The following is a 23,440-nucleotide window of genomic DNA, read 5'->3' as shown; positions in this document are numbered from 1 at the left end:
TGCAAGGCGGTCATGTCTATCACCCTAGATTAGTTGCAGATATACAGAAAAAAATTGTTGCATCAAATGGAATGTCTGTAACAAACTTCTCTAGAAGTCATGAAATGTTTCGTGTCACAGAGTTGCCGCAACCTCTTCAAGGGATTGAAGCTGTGTCATTAAGAGTAAATCTAAGGGACAGAACGTGCGACTACGAGTTTTTTCAAGTTCTGAAGTATCCATGCTCTCATGTGATAGCAGCTTGTTCGCATACACGTCAAGGCTATAACCGTTTTGTGGATCCCGTATACCTACTATCTGAAGTTTTTAAGGTATACGAATTTGAGTTTCCCCCATAGGTAATGACAAAGACCCTGATGAGGTTCAAGATTGGCTTCCGATTGTACCAAATCTAAGTTTATTGAGGGAGCGTAGTCATCCAAAATCCAATCGAATTCATTGCGATATGGATATTCGAGAAAGATCTAGACAAGACAGAAGATGTGGGCATTGTAGAAAACCAGGACACACTAGAAAAACATGTCCACTTCTGTTGTCATCAAGTAACAATTGATGAGGAAATGATGTAGTTGTTTATCAAATAATAATTATTGTACTTTACTTTGTATTTACTTCAAGTTAATGTTATTCGATAACCGCTGATGAAGATTAAAAAACGATACAATTATACGAGATTAGACGTTCGCGTTATATTAACAAATAATTGATATTAACGATACAATAAGTATTAAATGATAAATGATAACCAAATTACAATAACTTATATTAAATGATAAATTAACAAAGTAAGTATTAAATGATAAATAAAAAATTACAATAAAAAAGTCCAATAAATAACTACAATAAAAAAGTACTAAATACAAGTATAAAAAACAAAATCTATCGATGCATGCAACGCGAATGTGTTCCGCAGGGCGGTGGCTGTCGGTCTCAAGGAGGATTTCTTCATATCACTGGTTGTGACTCCTCATTGTCATCATCATCACCACCATCATCATCATCGTCATCATCATCTTCGTCATCCTCCTCCTCCTCCTCCTGAGTAGTACATAGGTTGATGAGGAGCTGATGACGATGAAACACCTCCATAGAATAAGGACCCTCGAGGTGTATGACTGACTATCCCACCGGCCTACGAAAACTGGGAAAACTCATAAAACCCAGACATCGCTGAGTGTGAAAACTGTACAGGAGGTGTCTGTGCTACGGCCATGGGTGATGGGGCTGAACCCGCCAAATATCCAATATATGAACCCCAAGTCGGATCTGCAAACATAAACCCATAATAGCCTCCAAGAGGGGTCATCTGTGGTGGAGGCGGGGTCATAAAACCAGGTGAAGGCAGCGGCAGTGGCATCTAATAATGAAAAGGCAGTGGCAACATCATATATGGTTGCAGTATGTAAGTCGCTGGATATGGTGGCTGCTGTGAAGGTCATGCTGGTACAACTGAGGATGAACCAGAAGCATCTACTCTCCGTCCACGAGTCATGAGACAATGGTGTTATGTCGGTGAACGTCTCTGTCAACGTCGCGGAAAGGTCTGCCCTCGTGTATCCTCGAGAAGCAGAAACGGTTTCTCGTACTATTGAACCACTAATAATAACCGACAGCAACCATCAAGAGGTCATAAAAAATGGGCTCTCTACGGGGAAGGCGCTGATGTCGATCATCCACAACACGACCCACTCATGATGCCTCACCAGCTAATCTGTATCTGTCTTGTCGCATCTATCTGTGCTATGCAACTCGTCCATATTGCGAGGTGCTTCCGGAATTGGTTGAAAAATACCAAATTGCCGGAGCACGCGATCAGTGGAGTGCCACTCGACGGTCGCATAACAGATCATGGGGACCATCACCATCCAAACATCTGATGGGCCTCTTAACTCAGGTGGGATCACCTCCCTCACATCATCAGTAGAATATGGCACCCATTCAAACTAAAACAAATATATATAATTTTTATCAAAAGAATAATCTAATTATATAACTATAATCTAAAATCGATTTTTAAACATTAAAATTCATACATGTGTGCCAGCCTTCTGATCGATTAACACCATAATTTTTTCTAAATCATCAGGTAGCTCTTGATGATTTTTCCTATCAGTAGACCACCTATTCAAGGAAAAAATTTATTATACGCTTTATAAAATTATTAATATACGAAATCAGTTTTATAATTACCTCATGAGTAGTGGAAATACGAATAGGTTCTTCACAACGGGACATAAAAAGGGCAATCGATACCATGCCCAAGACTGCAGTAGCAGGAGACATCCGCCGATAGCATTACGCCTGTAGTCAATGGCTCAACACATCTCCCTGTACAGGCAAGCCAAAACTGCCGAGCCCCAACTGAGTGATTCGACCAGATGAAAGTCGCCAAGATTTGCAACCACATAAAATGAACTTGGTTGCGCGATTTCTCTGACATCAACAACCCTCCTATCAGCTGCAGTATGCATGCCCGTACATACTGTTTAACTTCATCGTCAGACACGTCCTCGCTCAACTCCCAAAAATTGGCATCTAACCAATTTAACGGTATCCGTCCGCCGTTAAAATTTTTCGGGACACGTCCTAGACTAACTCGACACAAAGTAGTCCAAGAACCGGAAACTATCCCTGATATCACACCTCCATCCACCGGAAGCCCCAGGTGCATAGAAACATCCTCAAGCGTGATCGTGCACTCTCTACACGGAAGATTGAATATGTGGGTCTCCGGCCTCCACCGCTCTACTAAGGCAGAAATAAGGTATGGTTCTATCTTACAGTGACCTTGATATCTACCTAGGTGACCGAATCTAGCCTCTACTAAATACGACATTACACGAGTAGGTATAACTAACTTAAGGTTCTTAATAAAAGGATCTAATATACAATATCTCTACTAAAATATAAATAATTACACAAATTAATTTTTAAACTAATAATCATGCATTAAATTAATTAATTAAATTAAAACGTTAAAATGTTATTAAGGTTCTTAATAAAAGGATCTAATATACAATATCTCTACTAAAATATAAATAATTACACAAATTAATTTTTAAACTAATAATCATGCATTAAATTAATTAATTAAATTAAAACGTTAAAATGTTATTGTATCAGCAAAGTGTCGAGATATATGATTTATATCCAACCAAAGTAGACTGCCTTCCATTTTATATCTGCAAAAAAATTAATTAAATAAAATATTAAACAATTAAATAAATTAAATAAATTACTAAAAATACTAAAAATAATAAAATATATCTTAATAAGAGAATATAAAAGTATTTAAGAGAAGTTGAGAGGATTTGGTGTGATGAAAGTGATTGAGAATGTGTGTATTTATAGAGAGAGATATGTGTGAACAGGCGGGGTAGGTTGGTAATTAAGGGTATAGCGCGGGGCAGGGGCCGCGCCTTTCTGACGCGTGTCAGAATCACAGATCAGGCGCGGCCCCTGCCCCGCGCTATACCCTTAATTACCAACATGCTCCGCGCCATACACACTTGTATCCATATCAGCATAAGACGCGTCGTAGGAGGCGTGACTTACCCCACGTGGCACCAAATTAACGTATAATACGTTACAGGGGCACACCTTACTGCAAAGGTGTTAGATCAAAAAATATAATCTAATCGGTGACTAAACGAAAATATTAAATTAAAAAAATGATTTTTCCAAAAAAAAATGTCTATTGCAACAAAAATCATTATGATAAAATATTTTATTTAAAAAAATATTAATAGAGCATTTAATATCGTGCCATAAGTACTGTATTCGTCTTTATGGTTTTTTGATATTGGAGTCTTTGGTAGGAAGGTGCCCTTTATGACCTTTTCGTGGACTCTTCGTTCCTCTTTGTTATCGCTCTTCCTTTGTGGGTTATTCGGCAAATTAGGTATTCTACTCCATTTTAATCTCTCTTTGTTTCTTGTGTGCAGTTATTCTATTTAATCTTTGAAAGCTCTTCTCTTATTGGGTTTTCTTTTTCTTCTTCTCCTTTCATATGGGTTTTGTGGTATAATCCTTCATCTCCTCGATAAGATTCTTTCAGATCGATCAAGTTCTTTCAGCTTTATACGTTTGGTGAGCCTTCTGCGTGTGCTTTTCATGTTTATGTTGGTTTGATCGTTGATGGGCTGATGAGGGGATGATATTCTCTGTTTTTTCTTTCTTGAAAATTTTGGCTGTTTGGTTATATATGGATATTTTTCTTTTTGAGGTTTTGATTTTTATGGTTTTTTCTTTCCATGTCCTGAATCTGCATATTCTTTGAGGTCTTAGCAATTTGTGTTAAAAGTTTGTAATTCTTTGCTATCTTTTCACATGTTGGATTGTCGAGGCTCTCTTTAGTTAATTTTCTTTCTACTATTGCTTTCCTTTTGTTCTGTTTAATGGCGCCTTTGGGATTGAAGGTGGGATATGATAAGTGCTCCTCTTTGTTTATTCAGTTTCTTTTTGCCTTGTGCTCTTATATGGAGCAGCCGGGAACCTTGTGACTGCTTTCGTTTTGGTCCACAGTTGGATATTTGCTGTTAGTTGGTGCTCATTATCTTCTGATTTTGGTTTCATTCACCCTGGTGATATATTATTTGCTACAATTGGTATCTTGACGTTTGAGAGGCAAATATGTCTCTTCAAATCAAAGCAAACTTAAACTTAGACTACTGCATTACTATTAGTAATACTGAATTCGGTTACTTACAAATTGTATTGGAATATTATTCAGGATATTTGCACGGAAATTCAAACGAGTCATAATGCAGGGACGAAGGGGTACTATTGGTTCCTTGCTTGAAACCTTCATTGATCATAGTACTGCATCACGTAATGCTGCTATTGAACAGCAGGTTTGCTGGAATAATGTTCAAAATCCTATAGAAAACAGATTGCCTAATTGTTTGCTGTCATCTAATGACATGAACGTTGGATATGTGAACTCTATTGGTCGGGAGGAGCAGCCTGGTAGATGGAGCTTGGGAGAACCTAGCTTTAGTGACACTGTAACTGAGGTCAGCTATAACGAGCGGAAAACTGATCATGGATGGTCAATGTCTATGAGTGCTTCTACAAATGCTGGTCTGAGCTTAGAAGGGCAGAGGTATGAACAAAGTTCTCTATTTGCGCAAAGTTCCAATTCTGGTACAGTTCCCCAGAATCAAAGGTTAAATGCTGGATTAGTTGGTCATGGTGATAATAACTGTCAAATTACAGAACGGTCTAATAACCACTATAAGTCTAGTGGATCAGAAGATGAGCAGAATTCACTGGGTGCGGGTTCTGAAGCATTTCTTCTTTCCCCTGGAAGTGCTGGGCATGATATGGATGATAATGTTGACAGACCTGGTTTCTTGTATGAGGGTCATCGTGCATCACACAAAAGAAAGGCTCTAGAAGGAAATGTTGGGCAGTCATCTTTGAGTGGAAGTTCTGGCTACTATCATAATGCAGAAAGTAGTGCATGGAATGGAGTTTCTGCTAGCTATACCGCAGGAAGCAATGTGAATATATCTCCCCACTCAAGACAGGCTCACCCTAGACTTGAACTAGACATTCGAGGATCAGCATCTGACAGCATTCCTGAACCAATTGTTTTACCACCAACTGCAGAGAGCTCACGCAGGAATTTCCAGCTGCGAATAAATCCTTCTAGTATACAAGAACCTATTGCCCGTCCTCTAATTTCTACAGGTGATACAATCGGGCAGTCTGTTGTTTCGTATGCACCGCAGTCATCAAGACTTCTTCCAACTAATCATTCTCTGGATTTAAGCTCAGCACCAATGGTACCTAATGCAAGTTCTCAAAACCCGAATGTCATAATTAATGTTCCAACTTTGCTTCAAAATGGAGGTTCTGGCTCAAGAACTGGCAGTTCATCCAATTTGAATCTAACAGCCGATCGAAATGTTGTACCACGTGCAAGACATCAATCAAGAAGCATGGCCAGAAACCAATTAGATCATCGTATGTTGGCTCCTGCACCAGAACGAAGAACTTTGGTTAGAAATCCTGGTTTAAGCAGTGGAAGTATAAGTGCTCCTGAAAATATTGCTTCTTCTTATCATGCTGGTCCAAATTATGCAACGTCTGCATCTACTGGGGTTCCTTCACAATACCCACGAAGATTGTCAGAACTTGTTCGTCAATCATTAATGTCTTCCCTTGGCACTGAAGCCGGAGGCCAGGATAATCACTCTTCTCTGCCTTCAGGACCTGCTTTTTCAGAAGAGATGTTGCTTTCCTCTCAAGCAGCAAATCAGGGTTACTATCATTCATATCCTAGGTCGTTGCAATGGTTGGAGAGACAAGATGCTGGTTTGCTAGGAATTCCCCGCTTATTGCGAACTTTAGCTTTTGCTACTGAAGGAAGAAGCAGGATTGTCGCATCTGAGGTCTGCCTTTGAACTCCATCTTTTCTGATTTTGATAGATTTTCTGTTTCTATTCAAATTCAAACAATAACAAAGTACAAATCCTGGTTCCCTTAACACCACTACTTAATTTTCTGCCAAGCTAATTGTCACTGGAAATCACATGCCTGGTATAGATAAAGGAAACCCCTTTGATAGAGCAATGCTAATTGTGTAGAATGTGTATGTTGTTTTCCTTTAATTGCATGTCTGAAAGACATGACCTTGGGGATCGATATCCAAAATTCATGCACTAGTTGATGGATCAGTTATTCATGTGTTGCAATTATTCATGTGTTGCGCTTAATTCTATCTTACGAGCACTCGAATATAAATGCCGCCACTTATCTTGTAAACTCTTGGTTTTAGCTGCGTACGATATATTAAATATGGCCATTGTAAAGATCCACTCAATTAGATCTGACATTTTGTTTATGGGACAGATTCGCAATGTCTTGGATCTCATGCGGAGGGGGGAGAACTTGCGACTTGAGGTAAGAATTTAATTTAACGGTGTAATTTGATTCAGTTCTATCATCACCAACTAAAACTTGGTAGCATTTTGAGGGTGGCCATTCTGCTGGGGACTTTGAGAGTGGCCATGTCATTTTGGATCTTACTTCTTCCCCAAGCAAGTGACATTCTCTCTTCTGATTATGCTTTTATGCAGGATGTCATGATCCTCGATCAGGCAGTACTATTAGGGGTAGCTGATATTCATGACCGTCATAGGGACATGCGGCTCGATGTTGATAACATGACATATGAGGTAGTATCTATATTCTTAACATCCTAATCTTTTGTGTTTGAAAATTCTGACAGTAGAATTGCTTTGTGGGGGTAATAGGAGTTATTGGCTTTGGAAGAATGCATTGGTAATGTAAGCACAGGGTTGAGTGAAGAAACCATATTAAACCGTCTGAAAAGACGAAAGCATTTTGGTTCACCAGGAGCTCAGTTAGAGGCCGAACCGTGTTGTGTTTGTCAGGTAATGGATTTTTCTCATCTGCATTTTTTACGGACCTTGTAAATAATTGTTTACCAATTTGCAGGAAGAATATACTGATGGTGAAGATCTTGGGACACTGGAATGTGGCCACGACTTCCATGCTTATTGCATTAGACAATGGCTGATGCTAAAAAACGTGTGCCCCATTTGTAAAACAACAGGTCTGACTAAATGAGACGTCCTGTTGTTTCCAGGCAATTAGGTCTTCCTCTGGTCAGAGGAAGGCCCCGACATTGAATGTTCTGGTTCGACTTTTTCAGTTCAACTAAACTAGATGCCTTCTCATTCTGAGATGATCTATCCATGGTATTTGAGCTTTAGATTTTACTTCCAATTTGGTCAAACAAGGCTCTTTCTGGGTGGATGACAAACATAATGTGAAGCACAGGGAACAAAGAAGCTAGTTTCAACATTTCTCATTTTCTAATAGTTGTATGTATGAATTTTTGGCCCATTGGCGACATAGATTATCGTATACCTTTATATTATTATGTTCCTCTTTTATTTTCCTTATTTTTTTAACATAATTTTTCCAAGAGATTTCTTTATAAGAATTACTATGTTGTAATAATTTGTTGAAATAAGTTTGTGGTATATAAAAATCCAGCAACAAATTACCACTTAAAAAAATAGTTTAGTGATATATGGTTCTTTCACCCATACAAAATCCAACAATGAAGATTGATTAATGGCAAAAGAACAGTAGCACGTAAGCAACTTATCGACACCCTGAATCTTTGACACAGATCACAAGGATTCAAAGGTCAGGAAATCAGGGCTACTTTAGGACTTGGGATGGTCCGATGGCGTTGATCAATCCATAAGTCGGTTCCGGAGGAGCATTTCCATGTATCTCTACACTCGCAACAAAACTTTGCTTTTCATATTTCTTCCTGAACGTCGGAGTGCTTGGAGAGTTGGGTTCTTTAAACATGGCAAAACGAATGAATGGGGGTGTTCAGATCGGTTTCGTTTCGTGTGTAGTTCTATTGGTTTCGTCTAAAAACAGCTCTCATCTCCGTGTCATTGTAGCCTGGAAATCCATGTAATCTTGTGTTTCCATGTCGTTAAATGAGTTGGGGATCCAATGCTTTGTTGGGGTGATATGTCCAGCACCATAATCTAGAGGGGTTGCAGGAGGAACGTATTGTCAAAGTAGTTCCATTGTTGGTGTAGGGCGTGGTCATCAAAGCTGATCGGATGGCTGATGGACTCCAGTTAGGTTTCACTTCTTTCAGCCTACATGTGGGGTTGCCATCGATGTGCCCGAACTGAATGTATAGTCTGTCACCATTTCTTATTTTCCAAAATGGTGAGACTGCAGCTAGACAGCAATGACATCTGGTTTCAAAGTGCCAGGGTTTATAGTATTCGGTCCTCTTGAAGAGAAATAAGCCACTTCTGGTGCAGGTTTTGTACTTAAAACTTTTGAGCACAAATCTCATTGACTTCACTTTGAAAGTGGTGGGGAAACTGAAGCATCATCATTTAAACAAATCCACCCTTCATCAGGTTTTCGCCACTAGACTAGTTGAATGCGGCCGCTATTGCTTTGGTCTCCTAATATCTGATTTCAATTGAATCCCTATTTCTTTAGTAAAAAAGTTACTCGTATAAATGTCATCTAAACTGTGCCACATATCGTTTCCTTCACTCTCCACGGTCCCTCAGTGGACAAGTCTTGAATGCCCAAAATCTTTACTAGTCATCACTGTAACATGGTCCCTCAATGTCCAAACACATAATCCATAAGCCCAGAATCTTTTTCCCACTAATTGGTGGTCGGCGGACAATAATTGTATGGATATGGTGGTGCCATTACAAAACCAAAGCTGCCACCGTAACATGGCTGTCGAGTAACGAGTTCCTCGCTGCTTTCCCTTTTCTAAAATCAGTATACATCATCTCTTTTGTCTTCATCTCCTACTTTGGTCGTCCTATACTTGGTCCACAATCAACCATCTCCATCAAGCTCTCACGCAAATCCACGACAATAAAAGCATCCCTGAAATTGTACAATATCTACACCATAAACTGACGCAAAAGACAGATTATTGGTCCTCCATCGAAGATGCACGCCAAGACAGACTCAGAGGTGACGAGCCTCGCCACATCATCGTCAACCAGGTCTCCGCGGCGTCCGGTTTACTACGTGCAGAGCCCATCGCGATTCCCACGACTGAGAAAAGACCGCAACGTCTTTCCATTCGACGCCGGTACTGAGCCCCGGCGGGTCACCGCCGCACTCCCATTCCTCCGTGGGGGGCCACTCGAGTGAGTCCTCATCGAGTCGGTTTTCGAGGTCGCTTAAGCCAGTATCTGGTAAAGTATTGCAGAACGACAGCTCGTCTAGGGGAGCACATCGGAAGGGTCAGAAGCAGTGGAAAGAAAACGATGTGATTGAAGAAGAAGGGATGTTTGAAGATGAAGAGCGCGAGAAAAGTCTCCCTCGAAGATGCTATGTTCTAGCTTTTGTTCTTGGCTTCTTTTTTCTCTTCTCCATGTTTTCTTTGATTCTCTGGGGAGTTAGCAGGCCACAAAAACCCAAGATCACAGTGAAGGTAATTTGTAATCTCAATATACTTGTCAGCTTGTTGGATTCAATTCCGATATGGGTTTTAATCCATTGTTATTGTCCCCCCCCCCTCTTTTTGTAGAGTATAAAAGTTGAGGAGTTCAAGATCCAAGCTGGTTCGGATTTCTCAGGTGTGGCAACTGAAATGATCAGCATGAATTCAACAGTGAAGTTCATTTATCGCAACACTGGAACATTTTTTGGCGTCCATGTAACAGCAACTCCCCTAGATCTATCATATTCTCAGCTCACCGTTGCTTCAGGAACCCTCCACCTCAAAAACACCGAAAGAAATATACTTTAACATTGGATCAAAAGCTCATGATTTTGGTGTTTCAGATGAAGAGTTCTCATCAATCCAGGAAGAGCCTAAGGTGTGTACCTGTAACAGTGATGGGAAACAAGGTTCCTATGTACGGAGGTGGAGCTAGTTTGAGCAGTTCGACAGGGACATCGGTGTCGATTTCATTTGAACTCAGCTTCGTTGTTCGAACAAAAACTTATGTGTTGGGCAAATTGGTGAAGCCAAAGTTCCACAAGAAGATCGAATGTGTCATACCTTTCGATCCCAAGAAACTCAATGTTCCCATTTCCCTCAAGAAATCTTGCACATGCCATTGAGTGACAGATCCAATTGCATACAAGACACGTTCAAAAGGGTTTTTTTCATTTATTTCATTTCAGAATTGTTAGCTTCTTTTGTTGAAGGGAAGTGGGAAATGAATGATACAGCTAAGCTGGCAAGTTTGTAGATGTCTGGGCAGGGAGTGAGGAACGCGCTTGTGGACTTATTGGAGCTGCCGTCTGCCCATTGATTGAAGACCATGTACGGGGATTTGTTGGTCAGTTGTTGTGAGTTATGACTCTTAATTTTTTAGATGTAAAAGATAGAAATATCTATGGTTTAGACTGTTAATTCCTTTTATGAAACAAAAGATGATAATGACATAAGCCCCTGGGTGTTCAATTTTCGAAATTAATCAAATTAACTTACTAAACTGAATTAATTTGATTAACCATGAATTAGTTCGATTAGAAAACCATTTAAAATATTTTATATATTATACATATTTAACGTTAGAACTCCCCTACAAACACTTTTTTCCATAGTTTAAATCTAGCCAATTTTTTCGGTTATAAAATTATTATAATAAAAATAAATAAGTTTTTGTTTATGGTAACCATATAACACCCCAAAAATCGGTAATTTTTCGATTTTAATGATCAATTTTTTTTATTTGAATTAAGTTTTTGAATAAATATGTTTAAATTTGGAATGTGAGAAAAATTTTGAAACTCTTTTATGTGCATGTTTTGTTAAAGAACCCGAGTCTTAATTTATCTAAATTCCTTAAATTGATGACTCGTCATATATTTGTCATCAAATAAGATTTTTTTTAAAACTATTTTCATTTGGAAAAAGAAAAAAGAAGATGCATTTTATACCTTTGAAGTGGCTTTCACGTGGAAAAACATGAAAAGAAGAGGAAGATATTTTCTCTCATTTTTTAAACTTTCTTTCCTCCATTAAAGAATATCCTTCAAACATTCAAGTCTTTCAAGTTAAATTTCTTGCAGTCTAACCACTAATTTAGAAATCTAAGTACACATTTAGTAAGCTCATGATCTTAGCTTTCTTTTGCTATCAATTTTGTATGCTTAGAGTCCAAGTGTTATTGAGTCATAAACCTAAAAATGAGAGTTTGTGTAAATTAGTGGTCTCCTTTGTAATAGAAGTGATTCTAAGCCTCATGGTGATTTTCCTATGATTTTTAGGGATTTGGAACATCAAAGCATAACACCTTAAAGATTAAGGTTTCCATGTTCATTTGTAAATTATTATAATGTGTTTTGAATGATTGAATGATAAAGTCTATGTTTGATTCTATGCTTGATATGAAATAGACTGAAGAAACTCATATTTGGATGAGAGAATCTAACTTTCGATATTGGTATGATGATCCGAGATATACGTTGAGTGTAGCTTTTGTGTTCGGATGACTCGGTGTAATTCCGATTCTATGTTTTAACATTTGATATAGGTGAATTCAATTGATATATATTTTGGGCTCACATATAACATTGAACGGCAAAGTGAATCTCAAGATAAATTTGGTAAGCTTGATGATAGATTTTGTTAACATGCTATGTTGAGTTTATATGACTATGATATGTGTGATATGAAAGCTTGAAATAAATTAAGTTGTTATTGAAGTATGAAACCAAGCATATTATGATAAGTTTTATATGTTCATGATATTTGTACTAAACCAACATGTGATATGTGAAGGTATAATTTTATGTGATTTGTAAGAATAAAGTATGATAAAATGTGTTGTGAAAACATGAATCAAATCATGTTACGATTGATAAGGAGCTATGACTCACTTGGTGATCCAAGATAAGAAATTGTATGAATGATACGGAGCTACGACTCACTTGGTGTGTAAAGATAAGAAATCATGTGAAAAAGATATATTAAGTATTGCCCTTGGTTGATAAGTTTAGTTTGGATATAGTTGGTATGCCAAAGAGTTCATTTGAGCTCATGATAGGGTTTGGGTTACGATCCTTATTTGGCAATGTTTGAGGAATGTTATTGGTCATTGACGATGTTGGAGGGATGTTATTGATCATTGGCGATGTTAGAGGGGGACCATTCTTAATTATTTGGCGACGTTTTGGTTGGAGATTCATGTATTCATTTCTGCTTACATTTCAATGGGCTAAGTAATGATTTATATACTATAAATCTTATTATGAAGGTCAATCGACCAAGTTGATGAATAAATATGAATATGACTCTATGAAAAGAAAGTTTTTATATGATTTAATTCTGATTTTTAGTAAGCTAAGCTACAAGTTGCTGAGCATATGATATAAGTTCTTACCATGGAAGTTCATGTTATGATACAAGTTACTGCCATGAAAGTCATATATGATGAATTATGTTACTTGTGCTTGTCATGAAAATTACTGGTTATAATATATGTTGAACCATGCTTTGAGATTTTGATATACCAAAAGTAAATTTAAATAAATTTTAAGGTTATTTTTAGTTTGATTTTTAAACTTATATTCGATTCAACCATTCGAATATAGAAACTATTTTCAAAGTTAAAAACTTCATAATTACTCTTACTCTTTTGAAAATTCAAGCCATATACCGGAAATAATTTTCAAACTTTTTACAAAGGGTTTCGAATTTTAATCGAGTTAAAAAATAAAATTTTAACCCTAGAGTATCGATACTGCAATAATAGTATCGATACTATTCAAGTGGTACCAATACAAGTATCGATACCAATGTGTAAAAATAGACTGCAATATCGATACCGTTACCGATACTAGTGTATTGAAGTACTGACACTGGTACCAATACTCCTATTAAGTTTTTTACAAACAAGATTCCAGTAGGCTATTTTTGTACCGATACTCTGTGAGTGTTAATAAGAGTATCGATACTCTATATGGAGTACTAATACTCCTCTCTTCTCAACGGCTAGATTTTTGTAAGTAAGGCAGTACCGATACTCCAAGCCCGAGTACCGATACTCCAAGCCCGAGTACCGATACTCAAGGTGTCTAGGCAGCATTTATTGTAGGAAAATTCTTCCCGACGACTCTATTAACTCCCACAACAACCCAAAGGGCTAGAATTAAATGAAGATGTATAAAAACAAGATTCCAAGTCATATGGGAAGACAAGAAATCATAGAGAAAGCCAAAGCAATCAAATTGAGCCAAAAATCAAGTCAACGTTCTTCAATATTCTTTTTGATTTCAAATAACACTTTTTTACTCATCTGTTTCATTTTGTTGAGTGTTCTTATTTGTTCTTGAATTGTGCAAACACATCCTAGTGAAGTTTTCTAGTTTGCTATTTGTAATTTCTTCTTAGGAAAGGTTGTACACTTGAGACTTTGGGGTATAAATCTAAGTGTGTTGTAAGGTTACAACTTGTCCTAAAAGGTTTGAACAAATTAATGAATTTGTTCAAATCCTTAGTATGGAAGCTAAGGTAGTGGATATAAACTTCATTGCAGAAGTTGAACCACTCTAAAAGTGTTTGTGCCCAATTTTTCATTTTTTTTTGCAAAAAGCTTCAATCAATTTTTATTTTCCAATTCACCCCCTTCTTGGCTATTTCATTGGTTCGATTGACTCAACAATATCTATTATTTGTCATTTTCCATTCAAGTATATCAAGAACAACCAAGTATGTCATTTGCATTTGATTTGTTTTGTGTTTGCTACCTCACTAAACTATATAAGCTTATTCTCTTCATTTGTCATTTTCCATTCAAGTATATCAAGAACAACCAAGTATGTCATTTGCATTTGATTTGTTTTGTGTTTGCTACCTCACTAAACTATATAAGCTTACATTCTCTTCGTTTTACCATTTCAGGAAATAAGTTTTCGATAGCTTGCCAATTGTATTTAGGACATTGCAAGTCACTTCCAAAGCAAATAGTGTAATTTCTTTGTGTTTAAACTCCTAGATGGTGGCATATGTCTTGTTGTATAATTAATAAGTAGCTAAGGTTGTATGCTAATTAGTTCAAATTTTGAAAGTCTAGCTTTGGTGCATATTTGTGTATCGGTTATGATGGAGTCTAGAAGGGAATGTTATTAAAGGATAAGTCCTTACAAGCATGCTATGAAGCCCTCTGGTATATGCAGTTATTTCATATCACATAAGTATGCCTTTGATAAGTTGCATGAAAGATTATAAGCATGTTATATTTTGGTATATTAAGTTGGAAATTACTCTAAAAGATTATGATCATGACAATATGTTTGATGTGTTGTTTGGATAGGTTCCTATGATAGATAAGATATTATTGTAAATGGTTATAAAATGATCATGTTGTATGATGATTTGTATGTAAAATATAAGGTAGTGGGCATAATCATGTTGGCATGAAATTGTTATTATGATGAAGCATTTATTTGATTGTATGTTGGTTGATATTGTTGAGTAATTAAGTTTTGTTTTAACCGATGTAAGTTTATTGAAAAACCATAAAATCAGTTTGGGAACCACTTTATAGATTGCAAACTGGTTTTTCAAATAGAAACCATAATTTAGGTTACAACCTGATTTTTCATATAAAAACAACATTTTAGGTTGCAACCTGATTTTTCATATAGAAACCAGATTTTTAGATTGCAACCTGATTTTCATATGGAAACCAGATTTAAGATTGCAACATGATTTTTCATATGGAAACTAGATTTTCAGTTGCAACCTAATTTTTGTATTGAAATTAGATTTCTAAGTATGTGAATTATGTGTTGAATGAAATCAGAAGTTTAAAATGATTTTAAGACAAATCTTTAACCTTTTTATAACTACCAGTTTAGTCCCTAAACTTTTGAAAATTAATAATTAATCCATAAATATTGTTTAGGGTTAATAATGGATTACTAATACTTTTTTATGTTTAAGAATATCATGTTTGTTTTAAGATCATATTTTGGTTAATTTGAATTAAGTCTCTAAATCTTTGAAAAGTTTCAATTTCAGTCTTTAAGAAGATAACGCTATGAAATGATTCAATCTGATAGTAATGATTAAAATATGTTTGTGTATTGATTTTGTGGTAATGTATGTATAAGTGAACAATTCTCATAGTTTAAAAATTTATGGTTAAGTCCGTGGATTTTCATAAGTTTTGAATATAGCCTCGAAGTATGAATCCAAGTTATAAATTGTTAATGATTGTCTATGAGATGATATTGTCAATCATGTGATTGGATTGGTGAATATTTGAACCGATTTTAATGATTGCAAGATAATATTATATTCGCTCCATGTTATTTCATTTTGGGTTGATTTCCATTAACATCTTAATTTGATCCGTGTTTTTTGCCAAATCCGATTTTCATTTTGTTTTTATGTCTCTGTGATTATTTCGTTTAGAATTTTGATGCTTGAGTTTGTTTTGATGATTGAAAATTTATATTATCTATGTTTTCTAATTGTTTCATTATGGTTTAAAATTTTCGATAACATCTCCGACCTGCTTTCTGTCTAAACCGAGTTGAGGACGTTACAAACCATGTGTGTTATGTCGACTATAAATGATTTATCTCTTTTAATTTAAATGGATATAGATGACAATTTAATTGTCTCTGACAGATATCAACTCGAATTAAACATATTTTTCTTTAAAAATTTTGGGTTCAGGTCAAGTTAGATAGGATTTAGTGTGCAACATTTTTTGATTTGGCTGAGGGTTAGGTTTAGAGTAAAAAATATCTGACCCGACTCAACTTGAATATTTTAAATTATATTTTACAATTTAACTTACGTACAAAATGTCACTCTATGTATATAATATTTTAGCCTTTTCGTTTTGCTCCTTCCGCCACAGGTTGATTTCTTTCTCAACTTCTCTTCATTTCTTCCCCTCAAATTTTATTCTCTACATGGACTACGTGGTTTTATGTTTATTTAAATTTGTATGGTAATAGATTTTAATTTTATTTTTTTTATTTCATTATCCATGTGATCTTCTCTCTATTTTAAAATTTTTTGGTCCTTTTTTTCAAAAAAAATAATAATAATAATAATTTTGAGAGTTATTTTATTTAAAGATTTGATTTTTTTAGTTTATGATTTTTATGATCTTTTCTTTTTTTCAGGTTTCGATCTAAACTTTTTTGTAATATCTATTTTTGTTTAAAAAGAAACCTAATTTTTTATTATATTTTCTAATTTATGAATTTCTACTATAAAATCTGAAATGATTTTTACTATAGTTGTTTTTTTTGTTTTAAAATTTTAGTTTAAGGAAATCAATATATTTTGCATTTGAAGAGAAAAGGAGCCATTAGTTCAGACTTAAAGCTAAACAAAAATTTAAAATCTCTATTTTTTAGGGATTTTGAACTGATAGTAAAAGAAGAGGGAGAACGTTGGTGTCGTTAGGGTATATTTTAGGATTTTTTTATAGTTTTTTATTTTCAGTAATATAAATCGGATTGGTTCGGAGTCAGGTTTATACTTTATTTATGGAGTTGAGTCGACTTAAATAATACTATAATCAAAGCCAAGTCAGAGTCTGGTTACACTTTTATTGTGCCGGATCGGAATTGGAACAGACAAAAATTTGACCTGATCCATTGTCATCCCTATGAACAAAGAGTCTTAACTAATTGTTTTCTTAGCGCATTGAAGATGATAAACAATACATGAAAGAAAAAATACAGAGATTTCAAGGAGAATTAAAAAAGAGATAAAAAAATCATTTTCTCTCTATGCCTTAAGGATTATATATTGATCCTTGGTACGTGTAGGTATCAAATTCAGTATAACTGTAATTTATAGGATAATGATTGTTGCTTGTAGGTTGATAAAGTAAACTGATCAGGATAACATGTAAAAGCGTTAGTGATGATTTTTACAGTATTAGAATCAAAGATAACAGCTACAATCGTTAGTCAAATAAAAGAGGGTTATAGTTGTTCTTTTATGGAGGATTCCTAAAATATTAGAGGTATTGACTATTGAAAGAGATGTAACATTTTTCTTTCCTTGATCATGAGAAAGTCATAAAATATTAGATGTATTTACTATTGAAAGAGGTGTAATACTAGAGAATATAAAGAGGTGATAAGGGATGTGTAATTAGTATAGGCTCTAAACAATCTCTTCCCCTGTCGATGTGCCATGTGAATTCATCAACGATTTGGTCGATCCTTGAAACTCTCTCTGCCTATTGAGGGTGAGGAGTCTCTGCTGCCTTGGTTCGCTCTCAAGAAAAATATAAATTAACAAACTAAAAACAATCCTTACAATGATTTAATGTTTGCAAAAATTAAGTGTTCAGACCCAAATGAACACTTGAGCAATTCGATTAATAAAGCATTCAATTTCTTTTTTTTCAAATTAAAATTATTTTTTTACAAACACTGGCACATGTTTCACTGCTGGTTTCCATCGTTACACAAGCATATAAGCACCAAAGTTACATTGTTATACAAGCATATAAGCACCTAAGTTACATTGTTATACATAAAGGCATAATTTGCTATACAAGTAAATAAAGGTATATACTAGCACCTACTTTAGATTTGCTTCACTGCTGGTTTTGATTGTAATTTGCAGTAGGGGTTGGAACTGGGCCAATTTTATCCAAATATCACCCAAAAAAAATAAAAAGTATCATTCTAGCACCCTTACTCGAATATGTACCAAATTAGCACTCTTTCTTACAAATTAAGAAGGATGCACGTTTTGTGAAAAGAGCATTGTCCATGTGGCTGAAAGGCGCGTTCTACAGGGCAAGCTTTACCTAGTTTTCGCTGAAGTGAAAGTACACGTGGAAGATATGTTTGACAGGGAGAGCATTTGAAAGTTCTTTTCCTAAAACGAGCCTTTTCTATACAAAACCATTCCCGATTTAGGGTTAGGGTTTAAATGAGCAGTTTTCAGTTTTTAGGTTAAAATAGTTGAAGGTTAGGTTAAAATTATAAATATACAAGAATTAAGCCCTAAACTGAAAATAATGAACCCTAAACATTAAATTTTAAAGCCTTAATCGTAGACGTTAAACCTTGTAAATTATAAATCATTAACCATAAAATTTTTAACCTTATAGTGTAATTATTCAACACTAAAATGAAAATCCTAATTTATAAACCAAAAGATATACCTAAATCGTAGAATATAAACCTCAACTAAAATAAAATATATAAAATCATTAATATTTATATGATAAAATAAAAAACAAAAATACATAAAAAACAAGAAAATAAAATCATATAAATTCAAATATCAGAAAATACAATTACATAATTGATGGTCAACAATTAAGTGTTAACAAAAGATATGAACATTTTTCCTATTGTGGTGTATGTTTCTACAATGCTCACATCTTTTAGGTTCTTTTGACGTTTCTCGAATATCCATATCACAATGAATTTGAGTGAATTTTGGAAAACCTGACTCTCAATAGATATGGTATAATTGTAAGCAAAGTTTGAATCTTATTATTGTCTTTTTCATTACTTATGGGGAACTCAAATTCATATACCTTGAATACTTGTGAAAGCTGGTATACGGGAGCAACATAACTTTTATAGTCCAAACGGGAATGTAAGCAAGTTGCTATGACATGGGAGCGTAGATACTTTAGAGCTTGAAAAAAGCCACAATCACACAACTTTTCTTGTAGATTAACTCTGAAAGAGTTAGATTCAATCATTTGAAGATGTCGTGTCATTTCTTTCACAGAAAATATTTTATGGGCACGAGAAAAATTTGTTACCAACATTTCATTTGATGCTTCAATTTTTTCTATAGATCTGCTACTAATCTTGGGTGATAAACATGATTGTTTTGCATCAAGTGAGAGCTTGTTCCCCCTGAGCTTCGCAAAAAAACTTACCTAAACGAAAATACATCATTTTAACCAAAACAGTTACAAGTAAATGACGTGCCCCCTTTAAGGTTGAATTGATAGACTTAACGAAGTTGGTTGTTATATGACCATATCGATATCCACTATCGTATTCATTTGTTCACATTTCTTTGTTGATGGATTTGATGTAATTGTATTCTTGCTCATTTTTTCCTTACAACTCTTGAAGAATAAACTCAATCCTTTCACATAAGAGTTCATAACCTAAGTCATATGTACTAGTTAGTGTGACATAGAAATAAATAAAATGAAAATGATTGAGAAATGAAATTAAAAAAAAAAACAACATACCCATGCGTATGAGTAATTGACGTTTATCATTCTTCTTAAATTTTCCATGGTAGTTTGTAGCAATATGTCGGATACAGTAACAATGTTGGACATGTGGGGGGTTCCACATTCTACCCAAAGAGTCCATTGGTTCTTTGATCCCATTTTTGCGGTCTGGAATGATGTATATACCATACCTCATGACAACATGTAAGCATAATGTTTCATGAAAACAACCCAAGACTCTGTATCTTCTCCTTTAACAAGGGCAAATTCAACAAGAAGAATGTTGTGGTGACCATCTTGGATAATTTCTAATAATAAAACTTACTTTTATTTTTCATACAAGAATGTACCATCAATTTGTATCATCGGTTTGTAGTATTTCACCGTATTAATGCACCGTGGGTAAGTAAAAACACACAATAAAATTGGCATCGATCTCGAATCACTCGACCATTCTCGTGTGCATGGTGAGTTTCGAACTCAACTATCATCCCATGATTGAGTCTTTGCATTAAATTAAACCAAATGGATAGTAATACCCAAAAAATTGACTAGTGACTAAAATGTAAGTTTTGAAAGTTTAGTAGCCAAAGTAGAAACTTGAAAAAGTTTAAGGACCAAAGATGTAATTTCCCCAAAAATAAATTTTATTCTATAAATAAATAGTTCATATTTAAGAATAGATTCTCTATGGAATTTAGATTTCTATCCAGATTGGTGTTAAGAGCTATTAAGTGATAAAGCTCGATAAAGTATTCGGATAATCGGATCGATTCAGGAATTCACAAAAATTAGAAGGATGTTAGTCTGGGGTTAGAAATATTATATTTATATTTTTAATTAGTATAATTTAACATGAAAGACTAGAATTAAGTGAATTTCCCACGTTAAAATGGAATAGTAGAATTTAAGTTACTAAATTGAAATTTTGGAAAATTGAAAGGGCAATGATGGAAATCAATAAATATGAATTTTATGTTTAATGTTATGTAAATGGTGATGAAAGAATGGCATGGATGTAAATATCAAGAGTCATTAATGATAGATTTGACTTTTAGACTAAAATGAATTTTAAATTCATTTTATTAGAATTTAAGTCGTGTGTACATGAGATATTTCTCATGAAAAATCTAGAAAAAGTTGTATTCTTCCCCTTTTTCTCTATATATTAACATGAACCCCATGAAATGAAGACAATACATGTTTTCTTTCTTTTTCTTCATTGTAGTCCTTTTTCCTTTGATTTTTTGGATTAAGTTATGAAATAGAAAAATAATCTATATGAAATTCTCTATTATTTGGTGATAATACTTCATTGTTTCCATGTTTGAATAATTGATTTGATTGTTAAAATGGATGATGAATAAGTTGGATTTTAAGGATCTAAGGATAGACTTTTGTGTTGTGAATATTATAAGGTTGTTTCTAAGCTTGAATAATGATAAAAACCATTTAGAATTGCTTATAAACTACTCGACCATGGTTGATTTTCATGAGAAATTGTTGAGATTGGATTATTGTTGATATGGAAATGATTGAGAATGGATGAAAATGATGCGCTAATGATGAATTCATGTTTGAAGCAAATTGTAAATCAAGCTTAATATATTTTATTCAATTAGGCCTAAGGGAAGGAGGCAAAGAAAATTTGTGAAAACATTTATGAGGTCTAGAAATGATGTATGAATGATTCTACATGCTTAAAATATGATTTGGACCAATTTGAGAAATTTGGAAAGTATAGGGACTTAATCGCATAAATTGAGAAATATAGAGATTAATGTGCAATTATTTAATAATTGATGTGTATTGTTGAAATTGAATGTTGGAGAACTAAATTTGATATTTGCATGATGATTTGGATTAAATTGAAAACTTGTGAAATTCTAAAGACCTATTCAAAATGTATGGCAAATTTAGGGACTAAAGTGAAATTACTCAATAGATAATGTACTATGCTGGAATTTAAAAGTTAGAATGTTGAATTTGATATGAGAATGTGAAATTGGACTAATTTAGAAATTTAGTAAAGTTTGGGTACTAAATCATAAATTATGGAAAAAGGTAGGGACTTAAGTGAAAATTGTTAATTATTGAGGTATCATGTTTTAATTAAATTGTGGAAATTTTGGTTATGATAATTTAAGCTTGAATTAAAGCTAATTTGTAAAATTGTTAAGATTGAGAACTAAATTACAAATTTGTATAAGTTGTGGGTAAGAAATGGAAATTGGAAGGTTATAAGAGTATAAGAACTAAATCATAAAAATGGAATAAGATTAAGGACTTAAATGGAAATTTGAAATTATTAAAAAATTAAGTACTATATTGGAATCGAATCTTAAAATATTGATTTAATGTTGGATTGTTAATTTTGGGCTACTTTGTAAGTTTGTTAAAGTTTGGGAACCAAAATGTAAAGTTTAAAAGTTACTGAATAAAAATCAGCATTAAAGTATTTGAGTAGTAAATAATAGAATGGTAGTTTTGAAGTTAAAATATTAAAATGGAACTGATTTAGAAGAAAGCTAAACTGTAAAATGTGAAGAAATTATGGGTTAAAATAGAAATTGAGTATAAGGTTATTAATATAAATTTAAATTGAATATCACGGTACTATTTAGAATATTTTCAAAAATATAAGGTTATATTTGAAAGAAAAATTTATTAATGGTCAAATATGAAATGTTGAAAAGTTAAGTGAATAGTTGGAAGAAATAATTATTTAAGAGACTTGAAAATTTTAATTTGATAGAATTAAAGTTAGGTTTTTGATTTGATAAAGAATTTAGTATCAAATATATATTAATGGTATTTTTAGAATATCTACACAAATATGAAATTATGATATTAGTTAAAGTATTAATACATGAATAAAATAGTACATAAATTTGATAATATTCCTATAAATGTTTTATATGAAAAAGGATATAAGATTTAAATAAAAGCCCAATATATAAGACTTGAGAGTCAGTGATACATGAGATGAAGTGATTCTGATATGGTACATTCATGTACAACATAATTACCAGATACATTTACATATTCGGGATCACATGTACTGTGTTGTTGTGTTCTACAGTACATGTACATTCACAAGGCACTAAATGTGCCGCACCTACGGTACAATCACAGGGCACTAAATGTGTCATATAGTTACTGACAGTTTACACTAGATACCGTACAAAGCACTCATTTTTGACTCGCGTATCCTGTATTCTCATGATTCTACATTGGATTGTAAAAAAGAAACTAAAAGAAAAAATATAGTAAAAAATATAACAATATAGTAAAAGATATAGAAAAGAAAAAGAATTAGTAAAAAGAACAATACATAAAATAAGAATAGTACAAGAAAGAAATAGTACAGAAAGAAAGAACGGTAATGGTTTAATTATTATATTTTACAATAAAAATTTAGTTAAAGTTTGATTAAACACTAAATGATTGTAATTGAAACTTGAATTGTAAATTATTCGTATGTAAAATGATTTGGATAAATCTTAAAGGGTTTTATATTATACGGGTTTTGTACTAAAATGTATGTGTTACATAATATTGTTATGCAATTTGAAAGGCATGAGTTAAATAGGTTAAATAGAAAAATAGATTTTGTGATTATCAGTAGTTTCTTTAAATATGTTTGGTTGGAACGAAGAAGATCTAATAAATGGATCATGACATAAAATGATTAGATTGATAATCGACAACCGTCATAGTAAGATTAAATT

General features: G+C 33.9%; 1 protein-coding gene and 1 pseudogene across 4 annotated transcripts; both read left to right on the top strand.

The window, feature by feature from the left end:
- The first annotated feature begins 3,813 nt into the window (after positions 1–3,813).
- On the top strand, positions 3,814–7,912 carry LOC120215579 (probable E3 ubiquitin-protein ligase RHG1A). Of its 4 annotated transcripts, none has more exons than XM_039213222.1 (7): positions 3,823–3,901; positions 4,048–4,089; positions 4,733–6,398; positions 6,859–6,909; positions 7,086–7,184; positions 7,263–7,403; positions 7,468–7,912. In XM_039213222.1, the coding sequence occupies exons 3-7, from the start codon at positions 4,764–4,766 to the stop codon at positions 7,597–7,599; spliced, it is 2,058 nt and encodes a 685-aa protein (XP_039069153.1). In that variant the 5' UTR covers positions 3,823–3,901; positions 4,048–4,089; positions 4,733–4,763; the 3' UTR covers positions 7,600–7,912. The 4 variants fall into 4 exon arrangements, with proteins under 4 accessions (XP_039069154.1, XP_039069153.1, XP_039069155.1 ...); XM_039213224.1 differs by having other exon boundaries at positions 3,835–3,901; positions 4,058–4,089; XM_039213225.1 differs by lacking the exon at positions 3,823–3,901 and having other exon boundaries at positions 3,930–4,089; positions 4,733–4,853; positions 4,965–6,398.
- Positions 7,913–9,489: 1,577 nt separating this feature from the next.
- Positions 9,490–10,915, top strand: LOC120215580 (annotated as a pseudogene).
- Positions 10,916–23,440: the final 12,525 nt, after the last annotated feature.

The sequence above is a fragment of the Hibiscus syriacus genome, unplaced genomic scaffold, assembly GCF_006381635.1.
Source record: "Hibiscus syriacus cultivar Baekdansim isolate YM2019G1 unplaced genomic scaffold, ASM638163v2 tig00110123_pilon, whole genome shotgun sequence".
Taxonomy (NCBI): domain Eukaryota; kingdom Viridiplantae; phylum Streptophyta; class Magnoliopsida; order Malvales; family Malvaceae; genus Hibiscus; species Hibiscus syriacus.
This window is presented reverse-complemented; position numbering and strand designations above follow the sequence as displayed.